The sequence below is a fragment of the Scophthalmus maximus genome, chromosome 8 (assembly GCF_022379125.1).
Source record: "Scophthalmus maximus strain ysfricsl-2021 chromosome 8, ASM2237912v1, whole genome shotgun sequence".
Taxonomy (NCBI): Eukaryota; Metazoa; Chordata; class Actinopteri; order Pleuronectiformes; family Scophthalmidae; genus Scophthalmus; species Scophthalmus maximus.
The window spans coordinates 18,027,727-18,049,893 of NC_061522.1; the positions used below are offsets into that span (position 1 = coordinate 18,027,727).

The following is a 22,167-nucleotide window of genomic DNA, read 5'->3' on the forward strand; positions in this document are numbered from 1 at the left end:
AAGACACGCCCCAGTGGTTGACTAATCTTTGCCCCTGAGGCTCCTCTGCAGCATTACATGAAGTCGGTCACCTAGCAACGAGAACACACATGGCCGAGGACAGAAACACTGAGTGGGAATGCAAACACTGACTGACCAAACAAAGAGGGTCATTGTGGAAACAGGTGCTATCTGCACTGCACTTTGGCCCCTTTTACGATCTCTTATTGACGACCAATGGTGAGGTAGGCTGAAGGGTGGGGCTCCTCGGGCCGCTGGCGACCTAACGTACAGTGTGTGAATGAAAGGCAACAGACTGTTATGTCCCTGTGGTGTGCATTCGTGTGTGTTGGAGCGAAAAAGCTGGGCGAGTGGGAGAGACTGCAGCATTTGAGCCTTTGCACTCAGTGAAGGTCGGACAGTTACAGCCCCTGAAATTACAGAAAAATCCTGTGAAGAATTTGTGATTCTCGAGTGATGGTGTAATGTTAGTTTTGGAGAGGAGGGAGATTATAGAGGATCCCCCCCCCCCCCCCCCCCCCGGGGAGCTTCACTCACCCTTATTTGGACCCGTTTCGCTGCACATCAGTGTCTCTTCCACACTGTTATAATGATAGTTGATGACAAAGCTCTTCCAGCGTTGCTTGTAATTTGAAACAAAATTCCACAGCAGAAGTCAGAGAAAAATATTGCACCAACATCAGGCCATTTTACCCGGATCGAGTGAACCCATTAGCCCTGTCGATGGCAAACCGTGACCGAGCAACCTGATGGCAAACCTGATGTGCTCTTTGAAAGTGTCACCTGCCGACAGTTTGGGTATTTGTTGTGTATTATTTATAATACATTGAAATTGTTTGCCATGTTTCTCTGTGTGTGTGTGTGTGTGTGTGTGGTATTAGGGTCAATGACTTTCTGTTGAAGACAGAGCACAAATGCTTAAGGTCTCCTGTGCTCAGCAATGTTCATAATGACAGTGATTACAGAATATATCAAATGCATCTAAGAAAGAAGACCTGATGCTAAAAGCCAGCGTGACGGCCCCTGCTAGCTGTGTGTGTCTGCTTGCTCTGACCATATATGAATGTTTCCGAGGGGTAAGCTGACACAGCCTGGTTTGGAGCACCCGGGCCCGGTGCTCCACAGGAAATAAGATAAGATAAGAAGCCTTTGTTTTCATTATATCACAGTGAATACAACCAAATTGCGAATGCCCTCCCAGCAGTGCTCAAGGAAAGAACAGCATTGCACACATTCGTATATAACAAAAAGAGAACACAGACATACACAGACAACCACATTCTACGTCATATTTCCAACATTCGTCATAAAACATAAAACAAGGGCAGGTAGGTTGTGGTAACTAAATAAATAAAAAATATATTGCACAGATCTTAATGATTATAATATAATATAATATTGCGTAGATTAGTAAAATGAATGTAAGATAAATGGTAAAATGTAACCAAATGTGAAATGTGAAATATGGGGAGCACATATAAAAGACACAGCTGGACTTCGCACATCCACATGCACTCTACTGATGATACAGATTTTCACACCTCATACTTTATTTAGTTCAAAACTTATATTCATTTTGGTAATAAATAACTCAAATTATGGGTCATTTTGCGTCTTGCCAGTTTTTGTCACGACCCAGGGCCTGGTTTATGACAACAGGCCACAGCGAATGCTGTGTTGCATATTTGAAGACTCCATAATACAAAACATAATGGCAACAAACATTGTGAGTGTTAAAGTTTGACATTTTGAAAAACATGCTTAGCTGCTCACTCGTGGAGCCGGCAGCTGATTAGCCTAGCAGGAGGGGGATGGCTAGTCATTCCTCTGTCATCAGGTGAAATGTATCTGTCATCCAGCATTTAAAGTTTGCAGATTAAAGCAGACATCTTATGCCATGTTTCAGGTTCATACTTTTACTTGAAAAGGTATACATGCTCTAATGTTCAGTGAACACATCAGTTTGCTCATTCTGTCCATTCCTGCAGCTCCTCTCTGCAGCCTCTCCGTGAAACGCTTGGTTTTAGCTCCTGTCTCTATAAGGCCCCCCCTCCTGAAACAGCCCAGTCCGCTCTGATTGGCCAGCTCGCCCACTCTGTTGTGATCGATCAACCGCTTCCAGCGCCTGTAGTAAGCTCTCATGCTCTTGCTTAACCTGGCTTTGTTGGGGGCGTGCCAGACTAGCCGCTGGACATGCTTAATACACTTCTATAAGATGGTGATGTTATGATATTATCATATTACAGAAACATCGGCAGGACTACTGACGGGCCTTGTCAGGGGGAGCAGTGATATTTCATTGGGGAGAGGAGCTCCTTTAACTGCAGACTTTTGTTTTTTGCTGACCTTTCACGTGAAAAAACAGTCTACATAACACACAAGGGAAAAATTGGAAAAGAATAAAATGTTTCCTTTAACAAATGGCCTTTTTTTATCTGTACAAATGCTGCAGTGTAAGAATTTGAGGGCATGAACAATTCGTAATGAGTCATTACCTTGGAATCATCTCAATGTATTTGCTCCAAAGCCAAGGAGCTAGTGTTGGGTTTCAGAAGCAGCACATTGTCTCCTTACTTTTATTGAGCTGTTATATGAATGATTACCATAGGCAGCGTAACTGGAAGTGGGAGCGGCTGGAGGATTTGCCTCAATTTGTAGCGACGCCTCACCTTGTTATTATAATGAGCTGTCATCATAAAAAAAATGAATGAAATTTTAATTTACGATTAATGATTGGAGGATAATGCGTAGACAGAAAGCAATGCATGTGAGGGCAGGATGTCTTCGCGTGGCTGCACAAAGGAACATGATCAGAGTATGTGCCAAGTTGCCCAAAGTCATGAACTTTCTCCGTCGTGGCTGTCTGCCATTCAAGACTGGCCTGAGGCTAGCAGAGTGAGATCATGGCTGATGAAAATATGTTACTCACTTGATGTCATGACATTCTTGTACACGAGCTCAGTTTGCTTCACTAAATGACAAGTTCATTGCGATCACATGAATGCTAGTGTTGTTTGGATGCTTTGACGCTCTCCGTCTCCATATCGTCTAATTGTAGGGGCAACAATGTTCCCTCAATATTTGCAACCCTTTCTTGCCCTGTGACTGAATCCTAGTCTTTAGCTGTGTCGATAACAACTTCATGTAACCAGTCGAAGCTTCAGTTACACAGACAAAAAGCAATATAATTAAAGGAGTAATTCAATATGTCGGGAAATACTCCGTACACATTGTAAAGGTGTCATTTATTCAATAAAAAACAACCGTAAAAAGGCTTATCAGAAAGCTGACTCGGATACAGGCCTGCTGCATCTCAGTGTGGTATTTTCCAAATTCCTATTAAGCTTTCGTATCAGTGAAATGTTTAGTTAAGTATTAGTCATGTCGGCAGCAGTTAAACTGGAGTCTGACGTCCCTATCTGCAGGAATGTTGCCGTCTCAGGGTCAGAAAGTCCGTTAAGGGGCTGGAGAGAGACGGAACATTCTTCACTCGCCTGGCGGACGCTATTCTCGACCAGTGTTAGGTTTGACACAGAAGCTGAAAAGGAATGCCTAACGTCTTTGCTAAAGGTCTCAGACGCTGCATGGCATCAGACCCTACTGTGAAAGGTTTCGAACTGTGCCCAAGTGGCAGCGAGGAGTAGGAACAGTTGAGGGGTAGAGAGTTGAACAAGACCAGGGGCTTTCAGGCCCTGCCAAGGGTGACACAGATGTGATTTTTCATCCATCTGCATGGATCCATTTGGAGGCACTCCGACAGGCACTCTCAGTCCATTCCCACCATTAAAATACAGTTACAGGCAAAGAGTATTGTCTGCTACACTGTGCAACCAATACTGGTTTAATGACAATGGAGGGGCTCTGGCTGGGCAGTGCAGGGTAGCTGAAAGGTGGGTGTTTAACAAGTAGGGCTGGTTTAAAGAACCACACCCTACACCCGGTTTCAAGAGCTTTAAGACCAGGGCGGACCCACCTGGGTGGGGCTCATGGTGCTTACGACAGCTTAGCAGTATTCTGGATACACTGCATGCTATCAAAAAAGAGTGAGCTTATTCAAACAATAGGTCTGATCCTGGAGCATTGTTCCGGAGAGACTTCAAAACGGATCATCTTAAACCACACACCCACACACTTTTAACGTCTCCGGTGGGATGGGCGGATGTGTACAAGAGCATATCCCAGCATGCACTGGGTGGAGGAACCCAAACTTAGATATGTGTTGTCGAAGAAATACATTCTCTAAAAACTCGCAGCTAAGATTCACACAACTGGGAGTAAACACCCCCAGTGAAAGAAGCACTGATCACAACTGCTCAGAGGCAGAGTGAGGCACATTTTCCCCCACAAAACTGCTACTTGCTGCTTCTGTGGCATGACTCGGATTTTCCAAATGCTGTAAGCTCGTGTGAATTTGCCTTAAAGGTTAATAATAAACTTCGACAAAAGGCCATTCATAGCACCAGTGGCAATAAACGTGATGTTCCGCATGTGGGCCTATGATAAATGTTGGAAGGGGGCAGGTGAATTGTGTAAGTGAATAAATCAAATAAGGGCGACTTCAGATATAATGAAAAATACATAAAATAGAAATGAATATTACAGTCCAGGCATATTGGCACCTACGTGTAAAGTGCTACCAGCAAACTGAGTTGTAGGGCACTTTGGCCACCCACTTCACAGGGCATCTCCCTTCTCCTGTTAAAGTTAACACAATGCTGCCACCAGCGGCTGGCTTCCTGTACGTTCATCAACAATGGTGGTGTTCATTAGACTCCGGATTAAACCTTATTGGAACCTGTTGACAAAGCCGAAACCACACAATGCTTCCATCGTCTCTGAAATTTGTTCAGTATGCACGCCACTGCCAACAGAAACACATGCACCATAGTTTCACAACAACTTGGCAGCTGTACAGAAACATGTCACACAGACGACAGTGTAATGACTGTGTCCATAAGAGTATACAGGTTGAACATCAAGGTGTGTGATGTAGATGTTGTACGGGGATCATCCATCCATTATCTATACCACTGTGCTGGAGCCGATCCCAGCGGACATTTGGGCGAGAGGCGGGGTTTCACCCTGGAGAGGTCGCCAGATAATCCCAGGGCCAACGTACAGAGACAAACAACCATTCAGTCTCAACTATCTGCAGCTACAATGATGGAAAACTACTCAACTTTGCAATTGTGCACAAGGAACAATAATGAGGCAACTCTGAAATCTGTAGAAGCCTCTTTTTTTTTTTTGATCTGTTGTCTACAATCAGACACACGGGCCTGAGGACTCGTTGTCCACAGCTACTGTCTGTGCTGATCACAGTCTGGCAACGTCTTCAAATCACCTCAGTTCAAGTGTGACTGCGTTCATGCTACGAAGAATCTTCCTACGTGGTAATGCTGCCACCTAGAGGGCCGGGGCAGGAATTGCTTAATGTTGGATATTGCTGTGTAGTCCAACAAACCTCCAGGGTCCAGTTCTTCAGAAGAAATCTGAATGGATTTTGGACAATGGATTGGATCAAATTTTGAAAACTGGTTGTTCAATACGAAAAAATAAACTGTTTCTGGATGTGGATTACATCGCGTCATCTGATTTTGGTTGTTGTACCAAAACCTTTTTGGTGGGAGTGGGATAACTTTGATCAGGGTTATTCTGATCCCAGCAGAAGACTGGGTCCAGACTGGATTTCAGGAACAAAATGATTTTTTTTTTTTTTTACCGTGACAGCGATAAAAAAAAAAAAATAGAATTATAAATTACAATCACGGTCAAAAATAGTTTCTAACTATTTCGTTCCTCTTTCTGTATGCTCTTCTCTTCCCTCTGTCGGAGCAGGTGATACCTGGTGGGAGGAGCTGGGACCAATCGCCACATCCGGGGCAGCTGGGATATGAAAAGGCTCACCAGTGTGCTCATGGCCCTCTCTTGCTCCAGACACATTTTCCCTTTGTTAGACATTTTGGCTTTTTGTTTTCTTTATTTTACACCATACAACACCCACCTCACCATACCTTCCACTTTGTCCACTCACCTAAACTACTGATCAACTGACTGCCACTTACAAATCAAAGTGCTGTAGAGATTTTGGTTGAATGAAAGTTTTTGTAATAAATTATAAATCTTTCCCTTGATCCTCGTGTGTGTCTCCATGATTGTCGTGGCCAAGAGCCGGGTCATAACAAAGCCAAATCCAGATCCACCTCCTAAATGCACAGCTTCAAACTTTCAGTGTCTGCACAAAGGAAGACAAACAATTTGTTTTTCAACCACTGGACATTTGGAATTTGGATTTGAAACAAATGGTCAAGATATCCATAATGTATTGTGTATTTATATTTTATATTTATTGGTTGTGGGTCAGATGATGGTTAAGACATTTAATTGGAAGGGGTGTCCGTATTGTTTTGCGCTGTTTTCTGTCTCTTCGTGCTGATACACTTGGAGCGGCTCCACTGGTTATTTTACTTGTTTACCTACATAGTAGCCTTTCAGTGTGATATGCAGATCCATTGAAAGCACTAATAAATCAGATTTGGTCATCTTGAAAAGTTTGTATCCGGATTGGGATACAATCCAATGTTGCTGGGAAAACCGACACAAGTAGGATGGATCCTGGATTGCAAAACAAAGGATTTCCAAATCCAGAACTTTCTGAACTGGGCCCAGGAGCTGCACATAAAGACACTCTTTACTGTCAGTAAACTGAAGTGGGAACATTTTGTTTTGAACTCTCCAAAATGAGACTCTTCCAGTGGAAGAAGAAATAATTAACTGAGAATCTATTATCCAGACTACCAATATACAAAATACAGTCCAACTCAGTGCCGTGTTGGATTCAGTGCCCAGATGGGAACCTGAATAAGATGTTAGGCAAGCGGGAGATAACTGAGTGTCCCTGCTTGTGTATCTCCTCTCAACCGAGGACTCACACCGGACGAAGTCCAATCCACAGGCACAAACGCACATTCTTGAGCCATGTCCTCCACCAACACGGTGACGGCATTGACACTTTGTCGTGTAAAGCCAAGACGAGAGGTAGAGGAACTCTGGTGAACACTAACCCCAGCCTTTAAAAAAAAATAAAAATCTTACACTTGAATAGAAAACACATCAGAGCAAATTATTTATTATCACTTTAATTTTATAGGGGAACCACAAGTCATTTAAAAGAAGGTTATACAGCGCTGTACATTTGGGAGCAGTACTGACAGACTTCATAGTCATATCTTTCTCCCTTTAAATATGATTCATTTAAATGTTCTATAATCTTATAATGATACAGTGATACAATAAAAGCTTGTGTAACTGGTCCTGCAGCTTTTCTGATATGTCGATATCATTTTTGTTGGACTGTTATCTCCTTGTAAGTTGTTTTTTTTCCAAAAAAGGAAAATAAAAGTTATGATCAAAAACCATACGACAGGCAGAAACTGCCAGGCTGTAATCCTGCGTGACTCCCAATTCACTCACACAATAGAGAGAAAGAGAGACAGAGAAAGGGAGAAGGAGGAGGAAAAAAAAAGAGATACAATTTTCATGTTCCGAAGGCCGATCTGTGATGGACATGGGCATCAGTTCATCGTGAAGAACAGAGAAGCACAAGGTATAGATTTGCACTTTCTGTAGCCTCGACTCTCACTCTGCCCGACCATCGACCTGCTCGAAGGCTCACTTCCATAGCTGCGTGCTCAGAGTCTGGCCAGATCCAGCTGCGGCCCAACCGCCCATGGCTGATGGAGGCTGAGCGAAGGTCATCTGGCCACCTGCGCCATTCAGAGCCAACCCTGACATCTGCTGGTTCATCTGAGGATGAGAGAGGGATGACTGTGAGCAACACTGGAGTTATGACCTCAAGCATGTCACAAGAAGAAGCAAGTGCAGACTCAAGATTTATTGAGATATAGTTATCTCCATTAATCATATATCAACATTTTCTAAAGGATGGTAAAGTAGAATTACTGCCTTGTGGTGGTTCACCTCCAAGAACAAGTCAAGTTGTATTTTTCATATAGTTGTCCAATGTGCCATTGGACATCAGCCTGCAGAGAGCCACAGCTTATTAAACACAGAGACAGAAAATTGCTTTTCCACAAATGCAATCATTTTTTCGTGTTTTCTAAGATATTGCTTGTGCAGTTCAAAACATGTTTGAAAATATAATATGAAGTAAGGACATGTCTCTGATTCTAAAATCATGCTGGTGCTGCCATCTAGTGGTTCCTAAAAGCTGTGACCACACCGTGTACAGTACAGCCTCTCACAATGCACCATTGTTGCAATGCATCATCGCAGCTGGGTGTGGTCACATGTGAAACGAAGTGTGTCACACAATTGACACAGGCCAACAATACAAGATTTTGTTATTTGTTAAATATCTGCAGTGACCAACACGCAGAATCTGAAACTGTCTCCATACCTGACCCATGTTCCACTGAGCCTGCTGCCCAGGCTGGATGGCGTACATGCCCTGAGCAGGCACCATGCCTGCGGGCATCGCACCGCCCTGTGGTCCCATCATTCTCGGGGCCATGCCCATAACACCAGTGGCGGGCGCGTTTCCCATGAAGCCATTGGGCATCGTCATCCCGACCATCATGCCTGGACTGGGCCCCATCATGGCTGCCCCGCTCTGAGCCATCATGGCACCCATGACAGTGGTGGGTGGCATGGCCGTGCCCATTCCAGGGAAGGCCTGATAACCAGCAGGGGCCTGGACAGGGAACTGCATCTGGGTGGGGCCCATGAACATGCCAGCTGACGGGGGAAAATACAAAAGACATACAAACGATAAGGAAGAACGTTAGGCACAATAATATTTCTTTACAGAATTGACGGCTGTGGTATTTTAATAAACAGCAGGATTAGTTAAGAAGATGTCTCCAGCAGTGGAGAGTAGTGTCTCTGCTGCCCTTATACATCAAATATTTATATATATACATATATATATGAAAATTATATGAAAAACATATGTATGAAAGTGGAAATGAAATGAAAATCCTAATACAGAAATAATTAAATTCTTATTTAAAATATTAGGAAAAAAATCACTTGATATATAGCAATATACTCAGGGAATAATCTGTTCATAAATTTATACAAATTGCTACTTTTCAACTTCATGCACAATTATCTACACATCACTGTTCTAGTCTTGTCCCTGCTGTCACTGAAATATTCAATCTGCAGCTGAGAGATAAAAAAAACAAGACAGTGCAGTAGTCACTAAAGAACTGATGATAAACCGTTAAATGTTTGGTTGGTTACGACGGAGGGTAAGAAGGCTGGGTATCAAATGTCAGTAATGTTTTTGAAAGAAACCAAATGTTCCTTATTCAAAGTAAAATGTTGGAAATTTGGGACCGTTTCAGAGTCAAAGTTCTGGTAAATGAGACACAGTTTACATTTGAGAACATTAGCTCCCTTTGCTTGATGAAAGTTTTGTTGTCATCTCAAGATATTGAAAAGGCCTGCACCCCACCACCCCCTTTCCATGTAAAAATTGAGCTGTTACAAATATAAGACGCTGCATCAACGAATCATTATGAATTTGGAAACATTGTGGTGCTCACCAGTGGGCGGCGGTTGAGACATGCTATTGGTTCCATAGAGGGAAAGGATGGAGTCCTTGGACAAGGGCTTCTTGGCCAGGTCTTCTGTTTTAGTGGTACTACTGCTGTCACTGAACAGGTTGAGCTCCCCCTGCCCCGACCCTGAGCCGGCTCCGACTCCTGCGGCGGGAGCTTGTGTTGGGGTGCCGGCCATGTTACTGGAGCTCACCTGGGGGGGAGGAAGAAGATCCTGGGGATGCTGACATTGGTTTTGTTGACGATTTGATTCAGAAAATTGGATAATCCTTAAATCCAAAAAATTGTTTTTTTTACCAGTTTTACCTCAATTTTCCAAACAAATCCCCCAGTAAAATCTATGATGAAAGATTTTTTTTTAATATATTGGACTCTGAAATCACAGACTACAAATGAAACGTCACCAGCCGAAAGTCTCATTAATGTTAAAAACGTTTTAGGCGCATGATTTAAAACGTGATGCATTCTGCCACTTCTTCATAGCTGCAAACTACATAACTGCCCCGAGCGATAGGTTTGGGACCTGGTTGCCGTAATGGGCCATAAACTGTAGTTTGTCAAATTTAACAGAAGAGTTTCCACATTTTATCCAGAAAATAAATGGAGTGATAATCTCTGTCCTGCATAATAACACCCCATTATTCAGTTGTGGCCTGGTCGGAGCTTGTACAGCCATTAATGGTGATTAAATTCCCTACACCTAACAAGTTATTTTAGTCGTACTACCTGTGTCCAGACAAAGTAACGACACCATAGGTTTATATTCTACACAACGCAAATGTCTGGTTTCCCTCTCAGCCCGCCTTTCTCTCACACAATAACATTTACTACAGTCGAAGGGCTCAACTTCAGCAACTAGGCAGAATAAAAGAACATGAGATACAGAAATGTTTTCATACTAAATTAGTGTCGACTGTGCATTTGCTTAATAGTGCAGCAGTGTTCTGCTGTTGTGAACATGAGGGCCCGACAAGGTTTTTTCAGAGCACAGTGAAAAAGCTGCACAGTGAGTCAGAAAATAATAAATTTATGATTTCACAGCAGAGGAATTGTTTGATAGGTTTATTAAGTATTAATGCAAAAGGTGCCCTTGTTCCTCCATCTCCTCACATGTGAGGATGTGCGGCCTCTCTCTGATTCGACCATTGTAAATATGTTATATCTGTGGGTTTACAATATGCTGACAAATGATTGCAATATGCTTTGAAGACTTTTTTAGAAAAGTTTCAGTCAATAAATGGATTGTTAATTTAGACAATCTTTGGTTGCAGTCATATGTTTAGCCGAGATTGCCTGATTTGCTGCGTTAATTTTCTTTTCATTTGACTCCATCCCTTCTGCGTTGTTGCCGCCTTGTGGCCTGACGATGCGGCCGGTGATCATTTGACTTTTTAAATTGCACACTGCATTTCAGTTTTACACCTAGACAACCATTACTGTTCAACCCTGCTGAGCAATATTAAGAAATTAGCACAAAATCTTAGCTTTAAGTCTTGCTTGGTTTTACCTGAGAAAACTGAGCTGGGGACGTGGACGCGGGGAGGGGGTTGGATACCATGGGGCCGAATATATCCAGGTCATTGTTGTTCTGGCTTGTGCTTGTGCTACCATTGTTTGCCGAGGCAGCTGCTGGTGCGTCTGTGGCAGAAAAAGGTGAACAAAAAAAATGGTTTTACAGCTGTGAAATAATCATACACTGTTGGGAAAACAACAACTCTGCATAACTCAATGACGTCCACAATGATTTTCTACCTGCATCCACTAAGAAATCATAAATAAAATCCTAATACAACCTCCAACTGCGGTGAGAAGTGGTTTCAAACCAACAGAAATCTTGTCTGCTAATGTGGAGTGTGTGTTGTCTTTGTATTCATTTAACTGCATTGCCCTCCCATGGCTCCAGCCCTGCCCGCACAGTGAGCATAATGGTTAGGACAATAAAAAATTAATCAGCTTACCCTTAGTAGCTCATAAGCCACAAAACAAAATAATAATAAAAAGATCCAATCCAAATAATGCAATGCCCCTCTCTGCCAATCGCCAACATAACTGTCCTCTTCTCATCACTGTAAATGAAACGGCTTTAATGAAGTGTGGTCAATCAATTACTAATGCCTGAGCTGTTGCATTTAAAAAAACAGCGCACAAATTAAACAGACAAACAATAACCTGCAGTTGTACCCCGACATCTGAAGCAGAACAGAAGCATATCCGCTGATACATCTGCAGAGAAATGCCGACATAACTGCCGCTCATACACTGAAAGATGGATCAATTAGCAAACCTGTGTTAAAATAACCTGAATAATCAGTTACTACAAAAACAAAAGTAACTCGCCACATGTAAATAGGATGGGGATGCCTGTGCTGTGCCACCACTGGAAATGATTTTGTCCTCTTTCTTTGTAATATTCAACCACGATTCGCCAAAATTACGCATGTCCAAACCAAGATTTACATAAACATTCAAGACAAGTTGCTCCCCGGTCGCTAATGGTGAGCGAGCCAGCAGTTGCAGCACTTCCTCTGGCTATCAGTGGTTTACTGACAGCTGGCGGAAATATTAGATGAATTTCACAAAAAGTATATTGGATTAAAACAGCTTACTTCCCTTTTAATACACACCAGGCCAACAAGTTTACCGTGACAACCCAAGCTGAAGATGGGGACGGTCAAGGTTCGGTCCCGACTGAATCCTGCAGCACAGTATCACAGCTCAGTGCAGCTCTCCTCTGCTGTAAAGGCACAGTACTGGTACACACAGTCCCAGGCATAACCCAACCCAGCACCAACACGCTACACCAAACCAGGAGCGAAGGTAACCTGCACTCGTCATATAGAAATACTCTGTTGTTCCTCAGGTAATCGAGAATCAATACGCGACATTTACACGGCAAACAAAGTTCATAAATATGTAACAACCGGCTGAACGAGTTTAGCCAGTCCTTTACTCTGCCTGCACAGCTGGAAATAGAACAGGAAGCATGTACAAGATCAAGCCATGTTCCGCAATACCCCAGGAACAGTATCTCAGTCTCAGTTCGTCATACTGTCCATTTTAGACTGTTTGTATTTTAAGGTTAACGACACTCACCAAGGCCTAGTAGGTTCACAGAGGGTTCTGAAGCCTTAGAGGGACTGATTTTGGGAACTGGCCTGGACTCTTCACTCTTTATGTGTGTAAAAAAAAAGAAATAGTTGTAAGAAGCGGATTCAATTTAAGTCAACAAACAGATGCTAAAGAGCATGTTTATATAACTCTATTGATGAGGAAATGTAATTGTGATACCTTGGTGTAGGATGACACCTTGCTCCCTCTGTCCGGCTCCCTCTCTTTCTTACTATCTCTCGGCTGAAAACACAAAACAGAACTCAAACATGAACGACAGGCGGAAGTACACAAAACAATGACGCACAACCGAACGCACATTATGTTGAAATGGTAACACTTGAGTCTGTACATACGCTGCTCCCATTGGTCACATTCTTGCTGTAGTATTTCTTCTTCTCATATTTATCCCTGATGAAGTATTCCACTGCTCTGAGGTCGGGGTTAAGGGAAAAAAAAGGGGAAAAATACAAACTCAAATGATCGACTGTCGACAGTTTTATTTACGTAAATCAGTGAGTGAAGGATACTGGTCTGTTTGAGGTCTTCTGAAGCTGTCTGGAAGGTTGGCCTCATAAAGCTTCCGGGCATTGGTGTTGCCCATGTCCTGTATACTCTGAAAACAGGAAAGACAAAGGGATTCATTAGATGACAGACGCCATTCACGAAGACATCGTGAAATATTTAAAGGGGCACTTTATTACCTTTGGACAATACTAGTGTGCTCATCACCAGCAGTACTACTAAGCCATTGAAAACGAGACATATCGGTCGTTCTTTCTGACATATGAGAATATAGCCCTGCTAACGTTATCAGGAGTAAGGAGCCATTTAATAGAAAGCCTGTGTTGCACACTGGGGGTGTGGAGTGTGTGCGGGGTGTGTGCGTACACCAGGCTGGGTGGAAGGCTGGAGGGTGCAGATAAGAAACATTCTCAAATTTGGGTTCAATTACCTCGACTAATGTGAGTCATCAATGTTTTTCTTACTTGTCAGGCACCCCCTGTACTAAAAGTTGGGTTTAAATAGAAGCTTTCGGGTTAAGTGCGGTTGTAATTATGAACTCGGATGTCCACATGGATAGTTATTTGCAAGATTGAAAACTGGTTATAACGGCAACACCCAAACGACGACATGCAGCAGCCTGACAGGCTATCAAGTTGCATTGTGGGAGAGGAGGATGCAGTGTTTCTTTGTAGCATGAATCACACTAGGGGAGTAAGCTGTCCACCACTGGGACTGGAAGTACCACTTGGAAAAGGAAACCTGTGCCATTGTCACATCTCTGAGGCGTCTCTGAGGGCAGATATGCACCAAGTTCAACCATGTTGAAATCAGTTCTCTTATGCGCAAACAAAGACTTAACCATAATCTCTGCCCAAATTCACCTATACTGATTCTGATTGTACATTTCAACTTGAGTATGAAAAATGGGAGGACGTACCTGGATTTGGTCCGAGGTCCATTGGTCCAGGTTGACTGATTTCACTCTGGATATGTGAACTCCCAGGTTCCTGTGGATGCCGGCACATCGGATGCAGATAAACACTCCCAGGTTCCAGGATGCCCATCTTGGACCTGATGAGGCCAAAAAAAAACAGAAACATTAGAGCTAACAGATTTTGAAAATGGAGGGATGCCTGAATATATATATTTTTTAAAAACCTTAACGTGCGTGACAGTGGAGTGGATTAAAGTGCCAAGAACAGCCTTTGCAAAGATGATTAAAATACCCAACGTGAAAACAAGACTCTTGGTTTCTCTGCCGCGGTTTGTGAAACACCGGAAGACTGAGCTGAAGGAGGCGGCGACGGGGGGACGCGGAGGACGGGGGAGCTTATGTGGGTTTGGGGAAGTTAGCTCGCTAGTTAGCCACTTCCTTTAGCTTAAGGGGAAGAGGTGTCAGCTGACCGGCCCGAGCCAGTGACAAACTAGCGGGTTAGCTTAGCTAAGCTAATCAACGCATATGTTATCGCGTTCCTCGGAGTTTGCGGCGGATTATCAAAGAAACGGTGAAGTTGGTGGAGTAAAAACCAAAGGGAAGAGGGGAAGTGGACTCGACAGGGCGATCGTCGCACCTTTCGCCTCGCAGTCGGCGCAGTACTTGTTGTCTTCCTCTCTCAGCATTTTGGACAGGATGGCCTGGTGCTGCTCGTTCAGTTTCTGGGCCTTCTCCCTCTCCGAGCGAGTCGTCATGTTGGCGGCGTCGGTCGAGCTTTATCAACGGCAAGAAATCAACCTGAATCAGTCGTCGATCGTAAGACGTTTCTGATAAAAGACCATAATCACACGACTGAAAGCGTCCGAGTGGGATATGAAAACACCCGGAACCGGAATCTCGTCTCCGCCCACAGGAATTCGAGAGCCGACGCGGCGGCCGCACCGGATTGGACGACGGTACCTGACGTCATCTGACGCACGGAGATTTTTTTTAATCGTGAATAGTTTTCAATTTTTAATCAAAAATGTATCATCTGCACAAAACGTTCATCGTCATTTTCCAATTGACATTTTTTCCTGGAAAGGTGCCTGCTGGATGCTTTCATTAATAACGAGAGGATGATCATAATATAACATCACCACAGCTGCAGCTGCCAGTTTTATTGAACATGAACAAGAAAATATTAACAAAAATGAATGTTCAGATATTCATCTTTTGACACTTTAAAGAAGTGAATATAGGATTAATTCAAACAACACATGCATTCTTACATACTGTACATTGCTGATTAAACCTGGCAAACGAAAACAGCTATGAAAATATGATCAGAGAAAATATGTGGTCAAGAGGACACTCAAACTTATTCGATTTTAATCAGAGGTCACATGAACAAAGTTATTTACAGTGCTCAGTGAAAAAATTATACTTTCATAACTTTGATTTACTGTAGATGGTGTCATTGTTTTTAAAAGAAACCATGGTTATCCTGTACAAGCAAATCGGTTCTTGAACTAAAAAATAGTCAGGTAAAGTCTTAATGGGCAAGTCATAAAATGCTCATACTTTAATGCACTCTACTATAGACCTATACATACAGTAAATAAGTGTTTTCATATCAGTCTTCATATCAGCTTACACAAATACACATAACGACAGCACTGTACAAGGAGACTCAGAGACTTAAAAACTCTGGCGCTTAAGATGGCTAATGCAGCACTGCCCTAAAAGAAGGTCTCCAGGCGGATCTTGAAGTTATTCTCTTGGTGCCTCACTGCAATCCCATAGCGGAGAAGCATCTCCACGTACGGCGGCCAGAATGTGTTGTCTATCGTCACGTAAGGGTCGTGCGGTGTGTTCAGGACCTTGTTCATGAGCACCTGCATGGGAAGAGATACTTGAATAAAGGATATTTATGTTTCAATGGTATGTGCCGTTGGCACCGGGACACTACAACGTTTGTGGTTGTGAGTGAATTATGACAAACTGTACATACATACATCACTACACTGTATGTGAAATTCGGGAATTGGTCTTTGTTGTAAATATAAACAGCTATAGTGGCGTCTTGGTATTTATTTATGTCATCACAGCACCAATCAACAGCAACCGCAGGTGGGAGCTTCTCCATCACAACAGACTTGTAGACTGGAGTGGCTCAGTTGTAATCAACAATAACATTATGATGGCTCGGTTTCCAGTGAGCCAACATGCACAAAATCATAGTGCTTATAGAAATGGCTGTCAGGACAAGGGTCTGCATTCTATTATAATGTTATTTATGCTTTCATGCTCTAAAATGTCAATATGTCCGCTTGCATCCCTTAAAGACGTGGCCCATGGAGGTGTATCCCAATACATGAGGTTTAACCTTAAAGGAATGCTTTAACAGTAGGTTAAGAGTTACCTCTTTTTTTAAAGCAATAATTATAGTATAAATTATACCCCAGGATAAATAGGCCAGAAACTGTACCATGACATATTCAAAACAGCAGACATAAGTTCTATAAAAACCTTAAAAAAAAAAAAAATTTAAATCATCCATTACAATTATGTAGTACACAAAAACTCACCTCGAGAATTTCATTAAGTGAAATCAAGTCCTCACTTATCTCCAGTTCAATATTCTGTAAATGAAAACAAAAGATGTTAAGCAGTACTGGAGGAGTAACAGCACAGATTTTTACATTAAAATAGGCTGTAAAGGTTCAACCAATCACCAAACACAACACGAGTCACTGCACCTTTTTCTTCCTGTTCGCACTGGGTTCATTTTGAGGGAGAGGAACGTGCTTCTCCAGGACGTCCCCCAGAGACTCCATCAACCTCTCCTGATAGACCTTCATTTTCTGGATTTTGGCCTTGGTGTCTTGCAGTACACTGTGGAAAGCAAGTTTCAATTATTTCTCCTCGTTCCATATTTGTTGCTCTTCACACGTCTCCGGAGGAGATTCACCTCATAACTCGGACCCTTCTGGTTTACCTTAGCTCTGACAATGTCTCCTTTTCCATTCGAAGTCGTTCAGCATGATCACTGGCCGCTATTAGCACCTGATTCTTCTGCTCCAGCCACTTCTGTTCCCTAAAAAAAATACAAACCCAAAACTTTCAGTGCAATACAAGGAGCAAACAACATGTAACACCTCACAAAGGTCTCTTCAATCACTTCTGAAATGCATTTACGTGCTTTGAGGCAGCACAGTAAATTATGGAAAAAATACAGTGTATCGCTGTGATCACTTACAGTTCTTTGGTTTCTCTCAGTTTGTCTCGCTTTGCCTCATAGCAGGAAGCAACCATCTCAAGTTCAGAGCAAAGCTTGAGCATCTGTGGAAAACGAAGTGAGGAAAACCAATTGTATAACTCCAGCGATGCATTGAATCAAGGGTCTTTAGTGAGATATTCTTTGATGTTGCAGTTTACACGTCAACATACCTCCTCTTTTCCAGCTTGAAGTAAAACTTCTGAATTTGCTGCCAGCACTGAACGGCACAAAATAAGTTAGTATATTATAAAAAATGCTAATTTTGTTGTGTTAGACATTAGATACAGCAGAAAATTTGATTAGAAAGTCGAGAATCACAACCTGATGAGGACACAACATCTGAGCTGAAATCGATTGCATGATTTAACAGTGATGCACCAAGTTTAACTGCCATACAAGTGTGGTAGTGATTTGTGATATTAATACTTCAGTTATGTTAGCACTTATGCTATGATTACATCTGCCATCACAGTGTTTATGGAGGACTTACATTTTGGCTCCACTGCCAGCCACTGCTTCAGCTCAGCTTCTGTGGCTATCAGTCGATTTATTGACTATTGGAGATGACAGACAACACATTTACCAAGACAGGAGATTAAACTGTTGGTTCCTTTTTAAAGTTATTTAAAACACAAATGTGCAATTGTATGATTGAAAAGCAAATTGCCAGTCTGCCAACCCTGTGGTTAGTGGCAATACGCACATCTTCCTCACCCCGCTGGATTAACGTCTTTGGAACCAAAAAGTTATTTTTCTTGGCTGTTTATTCAAATAATTTGGTTTACATTTCATTTTCTTAAAAATTACATCTTGTGTATGTTTTCACAACATGGGTGCGTGTGTGTGTGTGTGTGTGTGTGATCCTGGTAAAATATGGTCCTGGAGACACCTACTGTACCACTGAGGTGGTTTTTACTACTTTGGCCAGTATTTATTATGCAATGTTGGTGAGGCTACTTATAAAGTAAAGTGAGCCAAGCGACCAGTAACTCATCATTAAAAAGAAATTGTGTGCCCCACATAATATCAAAATGCAGGTGTCAAGAGCATGTAGAAATGAATCTGTTTGTTTGTGTGTTTATGTCTACTACTACTACTGCGTACACATGTTGGAACATGTGACAGGTGTCGTGGCTGGCCGGATCCCGTCCCAGGATGGTCTCTAGTAAATAGTTTTGTTTGCAATCAGAAGTGTCAAGCATTACCTGGTTCTGGCTTGTCGAATGTAATGATTTGATGCTTCGCTTCATGATACACGACAGTAAACTGGATATCATTTTGCTCTGGACTGTGATGATGTGATGATGTCTTTACTATTTGGCACCAATCCACTGATTGTGAACATTAGTCACATTATGCTGAACATAAGTCAAGACCTGAAGAGTCCTCTTGGACAATACGTGTTACTCCAGTTGCTCCTGATTCATTGTCCCGTTGTATAACTATGACCTGGACAAATGCGCATCTCCACAGATAGCTTTGGAGACATTTCACATCAAGGTGTGTTCAGGTGTCATCGGTGACATTGTGAGGATACTCTGGAGAGACGGAAAATGAACATGAGCAAATCATCTCACCTGCTCCTGTGGATTCTCACCGAAATCCGGTTCGCACAGTATGACCTCATTCTGAAGCTGCAACACAGAGACGCGGTGATTGGCTGGTTGAAGTCGAGGGTCGGCCTACACACGGTGTGCACGTTCGGGAGAAAAAGCGGGAACTTGCCTTCTCCAGCTGCGCGAACTGATCCTCGCACAGGTCGAGCAGCTCACACTGCGCAGCCTCCGACAGCACCGCCGCCGCCCGCTCGCCCGACTTCACCTCGGCCTCAACACGGGAACACAAACAGTCAAAAGACGTCGATTTAGAGTCGGGTGAGTCGTGTTCTTAGTGAAATGAATAGCGTAAACAGTGAGTAGGACACGGGTGAAGTGAGCAAAGTGCGCAGGTTCGGTCTGTCCGCAGCTGTGTCCCACGGGGAAGAAGTGAACATGTTGGTTTACGTGAGCACGGCGGATGTTCTCGGTAAAGAATGTTGCAAATGTCGCACTCTACGTTTCTATGTGCACACGTGGACCGCAGCTCCGAGTGGAATGGAACGTTTTCTTACCATAGTTTGTCAAATATCGCTCACTGAGCGGACGAAAACAAACAGGCGCCTCCTTTTCAAAATACCGCCAACATTGATGACGTAGGGTCTGCGACGGCGCGTGGTGCTGGGGAGCGCCAATGCTGCGCAGGACTGCGCAACTGCAGTGCGTAGTGTTATGAGCACGCTATGAACAGTTTATGTGTGAGGCTGTGACTCTGCTGCTGTAATGTCGAGTAGGTTCACACCACATTGAGTCAATGTTTAACTAACGGTTCACTGAGTTTCCGTAAAAACAGACAACACAAAGCTGCATTCACCCCCAAATACATTTGACAGAGCCGCTAGTTATAAGTTTGGACATGAACAAGATCATCTGAGAAATGCAAGAGATCTAATACCCAACAAGTAAGTCAGCAATGTTAAAATGAGCTCATTCTTAACCAGCTGCAATGAGAAAATACTGTACTTTAGCATAAGTGATGATAATCCAATATTATTATGAGATTTTAAATGTGGATGTTCTGCATTGAACGTGTTGAAAAGCATAACTTTCACTTGAGATGGAGGAATCTGCAGTCAGCTTTTTTTATCCAGCACTGTGAGATAGTACACATAAATCAATATGTATATACTTGAAATATGCAGATTTTTGTCAAAGTCCCTCATTCATTAATGCCAGCAGCCTTTAAATCAGTGTGGGTTTGTTCAGGAGATGTCAGATGGAGCATGTAGTGAGGTTCAGTAGGGAGAAGGCAGGAGGTGTTTGGGTCTCAACGCCTTGGACGGAATTCAATATTGCAAATTGAGGTGAAAACCGACACCAGACGACTATGATTCTGTATGATTGTTGAGAATGTGATGATATTTTTACTGTGAGAGAGATCTGCCTGCTACTCCACAGCTTACACAATGACATAAGTATTGAGTTCTTACCCAAATACAACTTAGTTGACAATAATTTTAAAGATTTACAGAACAAAATAGAATAGAACTGTCAATATTTTATTTGCATTGTGCATTGACACTACCTGCCTAATCAGCCTAAACATGATAATGCAAATGAATCCCATCTGAAGTTTAATAAGAGAGAGGGGTGCAATAGTTTAATATTCAAGTAAATACTCATATGTACAAAATAGTATATGTTGTAGTATATGCTTAAACTAAACTCAAACATATATCCCGGCACATTTGCACCTTCATGTTGCTATGTTCCTCTACACACTATTGGTAACTGATTGTACTACTGCACTATTTCCACTATTAATATTTCATTATTCTTATTCACTAGATTTTTTGCAATTCGTATATTTTTACATTTGTTTGTGTATATATTGTATGTATTTTTAAAGTGTGCTGTGTGAAACGTGCTGCTGTTACACTGGAATTCCCCAGCTTGGGATAAATAAAGTAATTATCTATCAATCTTTAATCAATATCAGGTAAAAACATTTAGCAAAACACACACACGCACACACTATGGCTGATTAACTGCTCAGTGTGTGTGTGTGTGTGTGTGTGTGTGTGTGTGTGTGTGGGGGGGGGGGGTGGTTCAGTGTCAAGTCTCCACCAGCAGGTGTCTCTGTTTGCCTCTGTGCTCAGACTATCTGGGGTTTGCAGCCACAGTCAACACCTGCACCTCCTCCTGCCTCTCCTTTCTCATTTAATTGTCACAGTCTGAATTCTGACAGTTTTTCATAACCCGTGTGTGCTTCGGTCTGACACCTGATTCAAAGGATGAATCCATTAGATTTTGATGTGCTTCTAGATGACTGCCACTAACACCAGGGACACCTTATGTTAATTTTTATGATATTCTTTGTATTCATTTGATTATTCCAAGTGTTTTTTCTCTATGAAATAAAGTTTTCCATCATGTCTATCAACAGTACTTTAGACCTTTTTTTCTGCCTTCTCCATCTCTTGTCACCTGCATTTATCTAATCAAATCATATTTATATGCTGCTAATGATGTGCAGAATTATTCTCTAGTTTCTTTAAAATCTTGATTCACATCCCTGCTGAAAAATTTGCTCATAACCTGGGACGAATTTTAACATATTCATTATAGACGTCAGGCCGACCTGCTCCTCGTAAACTAGCTTTAATCATTTAGTCAGTCATTAAATAATTACATTGAAAACAGACTTCATGTACTGCTCAAATTATATCTACGCTGTTGTCTGCAGCCTTGCTTTTTTCACCCTTTCTGACACCTCACGGTGTGAGTTGGATGCTGTTTCAACATTTGTTAAAGCATTTTTATTCATTTATTCCTCTCTGTCATATTCATCATCCCACAAACTCCAGGCACCTGTGATCTGCAGCGTCAGACTGCAACACGGTGGCACATGACCTGCCACATCAAATCAGTGTCAATCTGTGAGGTCCACCCCCCCCACACAATATTTTTCCTAATAAACAGTACAGATATTAACAGAATACATTGGCCAATCTGCATCTCCTTCTCTCCCTCTCTCTCCCCCTCTCCTCTCACACACACTTCATAGGTGTGCGGTTGTTTGGTTGTAATATATCATCTATCAGAGCATTTGTTGCAACAAAACTAAAGGAGCAATTTAGTCCAAACAGCCAGACTGACTCCGACCGACTGTTTGATCATGATCTGGTGGACATGCAGCATCAGAAGTGGAGAAAACCGTACACATGTATATAT

At 42.5% G+C, this 22,167-nt stretch overlaps 2 protein-coding genes and 1 long non-coding RNA gene across 4 annotated transcripts; 1 reads left to right on the plus strand and 2 right to left on the minus strand.

Annotated features, from left to right (window-relative positions):
- The first annotated feature begins 84 nt into the window (after positions 1-84).
- Positions 85-6,134, plus strand: LOC118312224. Its single transcript, XR_004794169.2, has 2 exons — positions 85-224; positions 5,839-6,134. It is a non-coding gene; the product is annotated as an uncharacterized LOC118312224 (long non-coding RNA).
- Positions 6,135-7,123: 989 nt separating this feature from the next.
- LOC118312215 (stromal membrane-associated protein 1) lies at positions 7,124-15,053 on the minus strand. 2 transcript variants are annotated; one of them, XM_035636633.2, is made up of 11 exons: positions 14,774-15,053; positions 14,140-14,273; positions 13,226-13,311; positions 13,052-13,127; positions 12,876-12,938; positions 12,681-12,756; positions 11,095-11,225; positions 9,573-9,780; positions 8,420-8,757; positions 7,963-8,042; positions 7,672-7,806 (listed from the first exon to the last, which is right to left on the minus strand). In XM_035636633.2, exons 1-10 carry the CDS (start codon positions 14,889-14,891, stop codon positions 7,977-7,979), a joined length of 1,296 nt encoding a protein of 431 aa, XP_035492526.1. In that variant the 5' UTR covers positions 14,892-15,053; the 3' UTR covers positions 7,672-7,806; positions 7,963-7,976. The 2 variants fall into 2 exon arrangements, with proteins under 2 accessions (XP_035492525.1, XP_035492526.1); XM_035636632.2 differs by lacking the exon at positions 7,963-8,042 and having other exon boundaries at positions 7,124-7,806.
- Positions 15,054-15,266: 213 nt separating this feature from the next.
- cenpk (centromere protein K) lies at positions 15,267-19,595 on the minus strand. The gene is made up of 10 exons (XM_035636638.2): positions 19,509-19,595; positions 19,124-19,225; positions 18,976-19,032; positions 17,889-17,952; positions 17,569-17,615; positions 17,378-17,460; positions 17,117-17,215; positions 16,878-17,013; positions 16,707-16,760; positions 15,267-16,013 (listed from the first exon to the last, which is right to left on the minus strand). Exons 1-10 carry the CDS (start codon positions 19,509-19,511, stop codon positions 15,858-15,860), a joined length of 801 nt encoding a protein of 266 aa, XP_035492531.1. The 5' UTR covers positions 19,512-19,595; the 3' UTR covers positions 15,267-15,857.
- Positions 19,596-22,167: the final 2,572 nt, after the last annotated feature.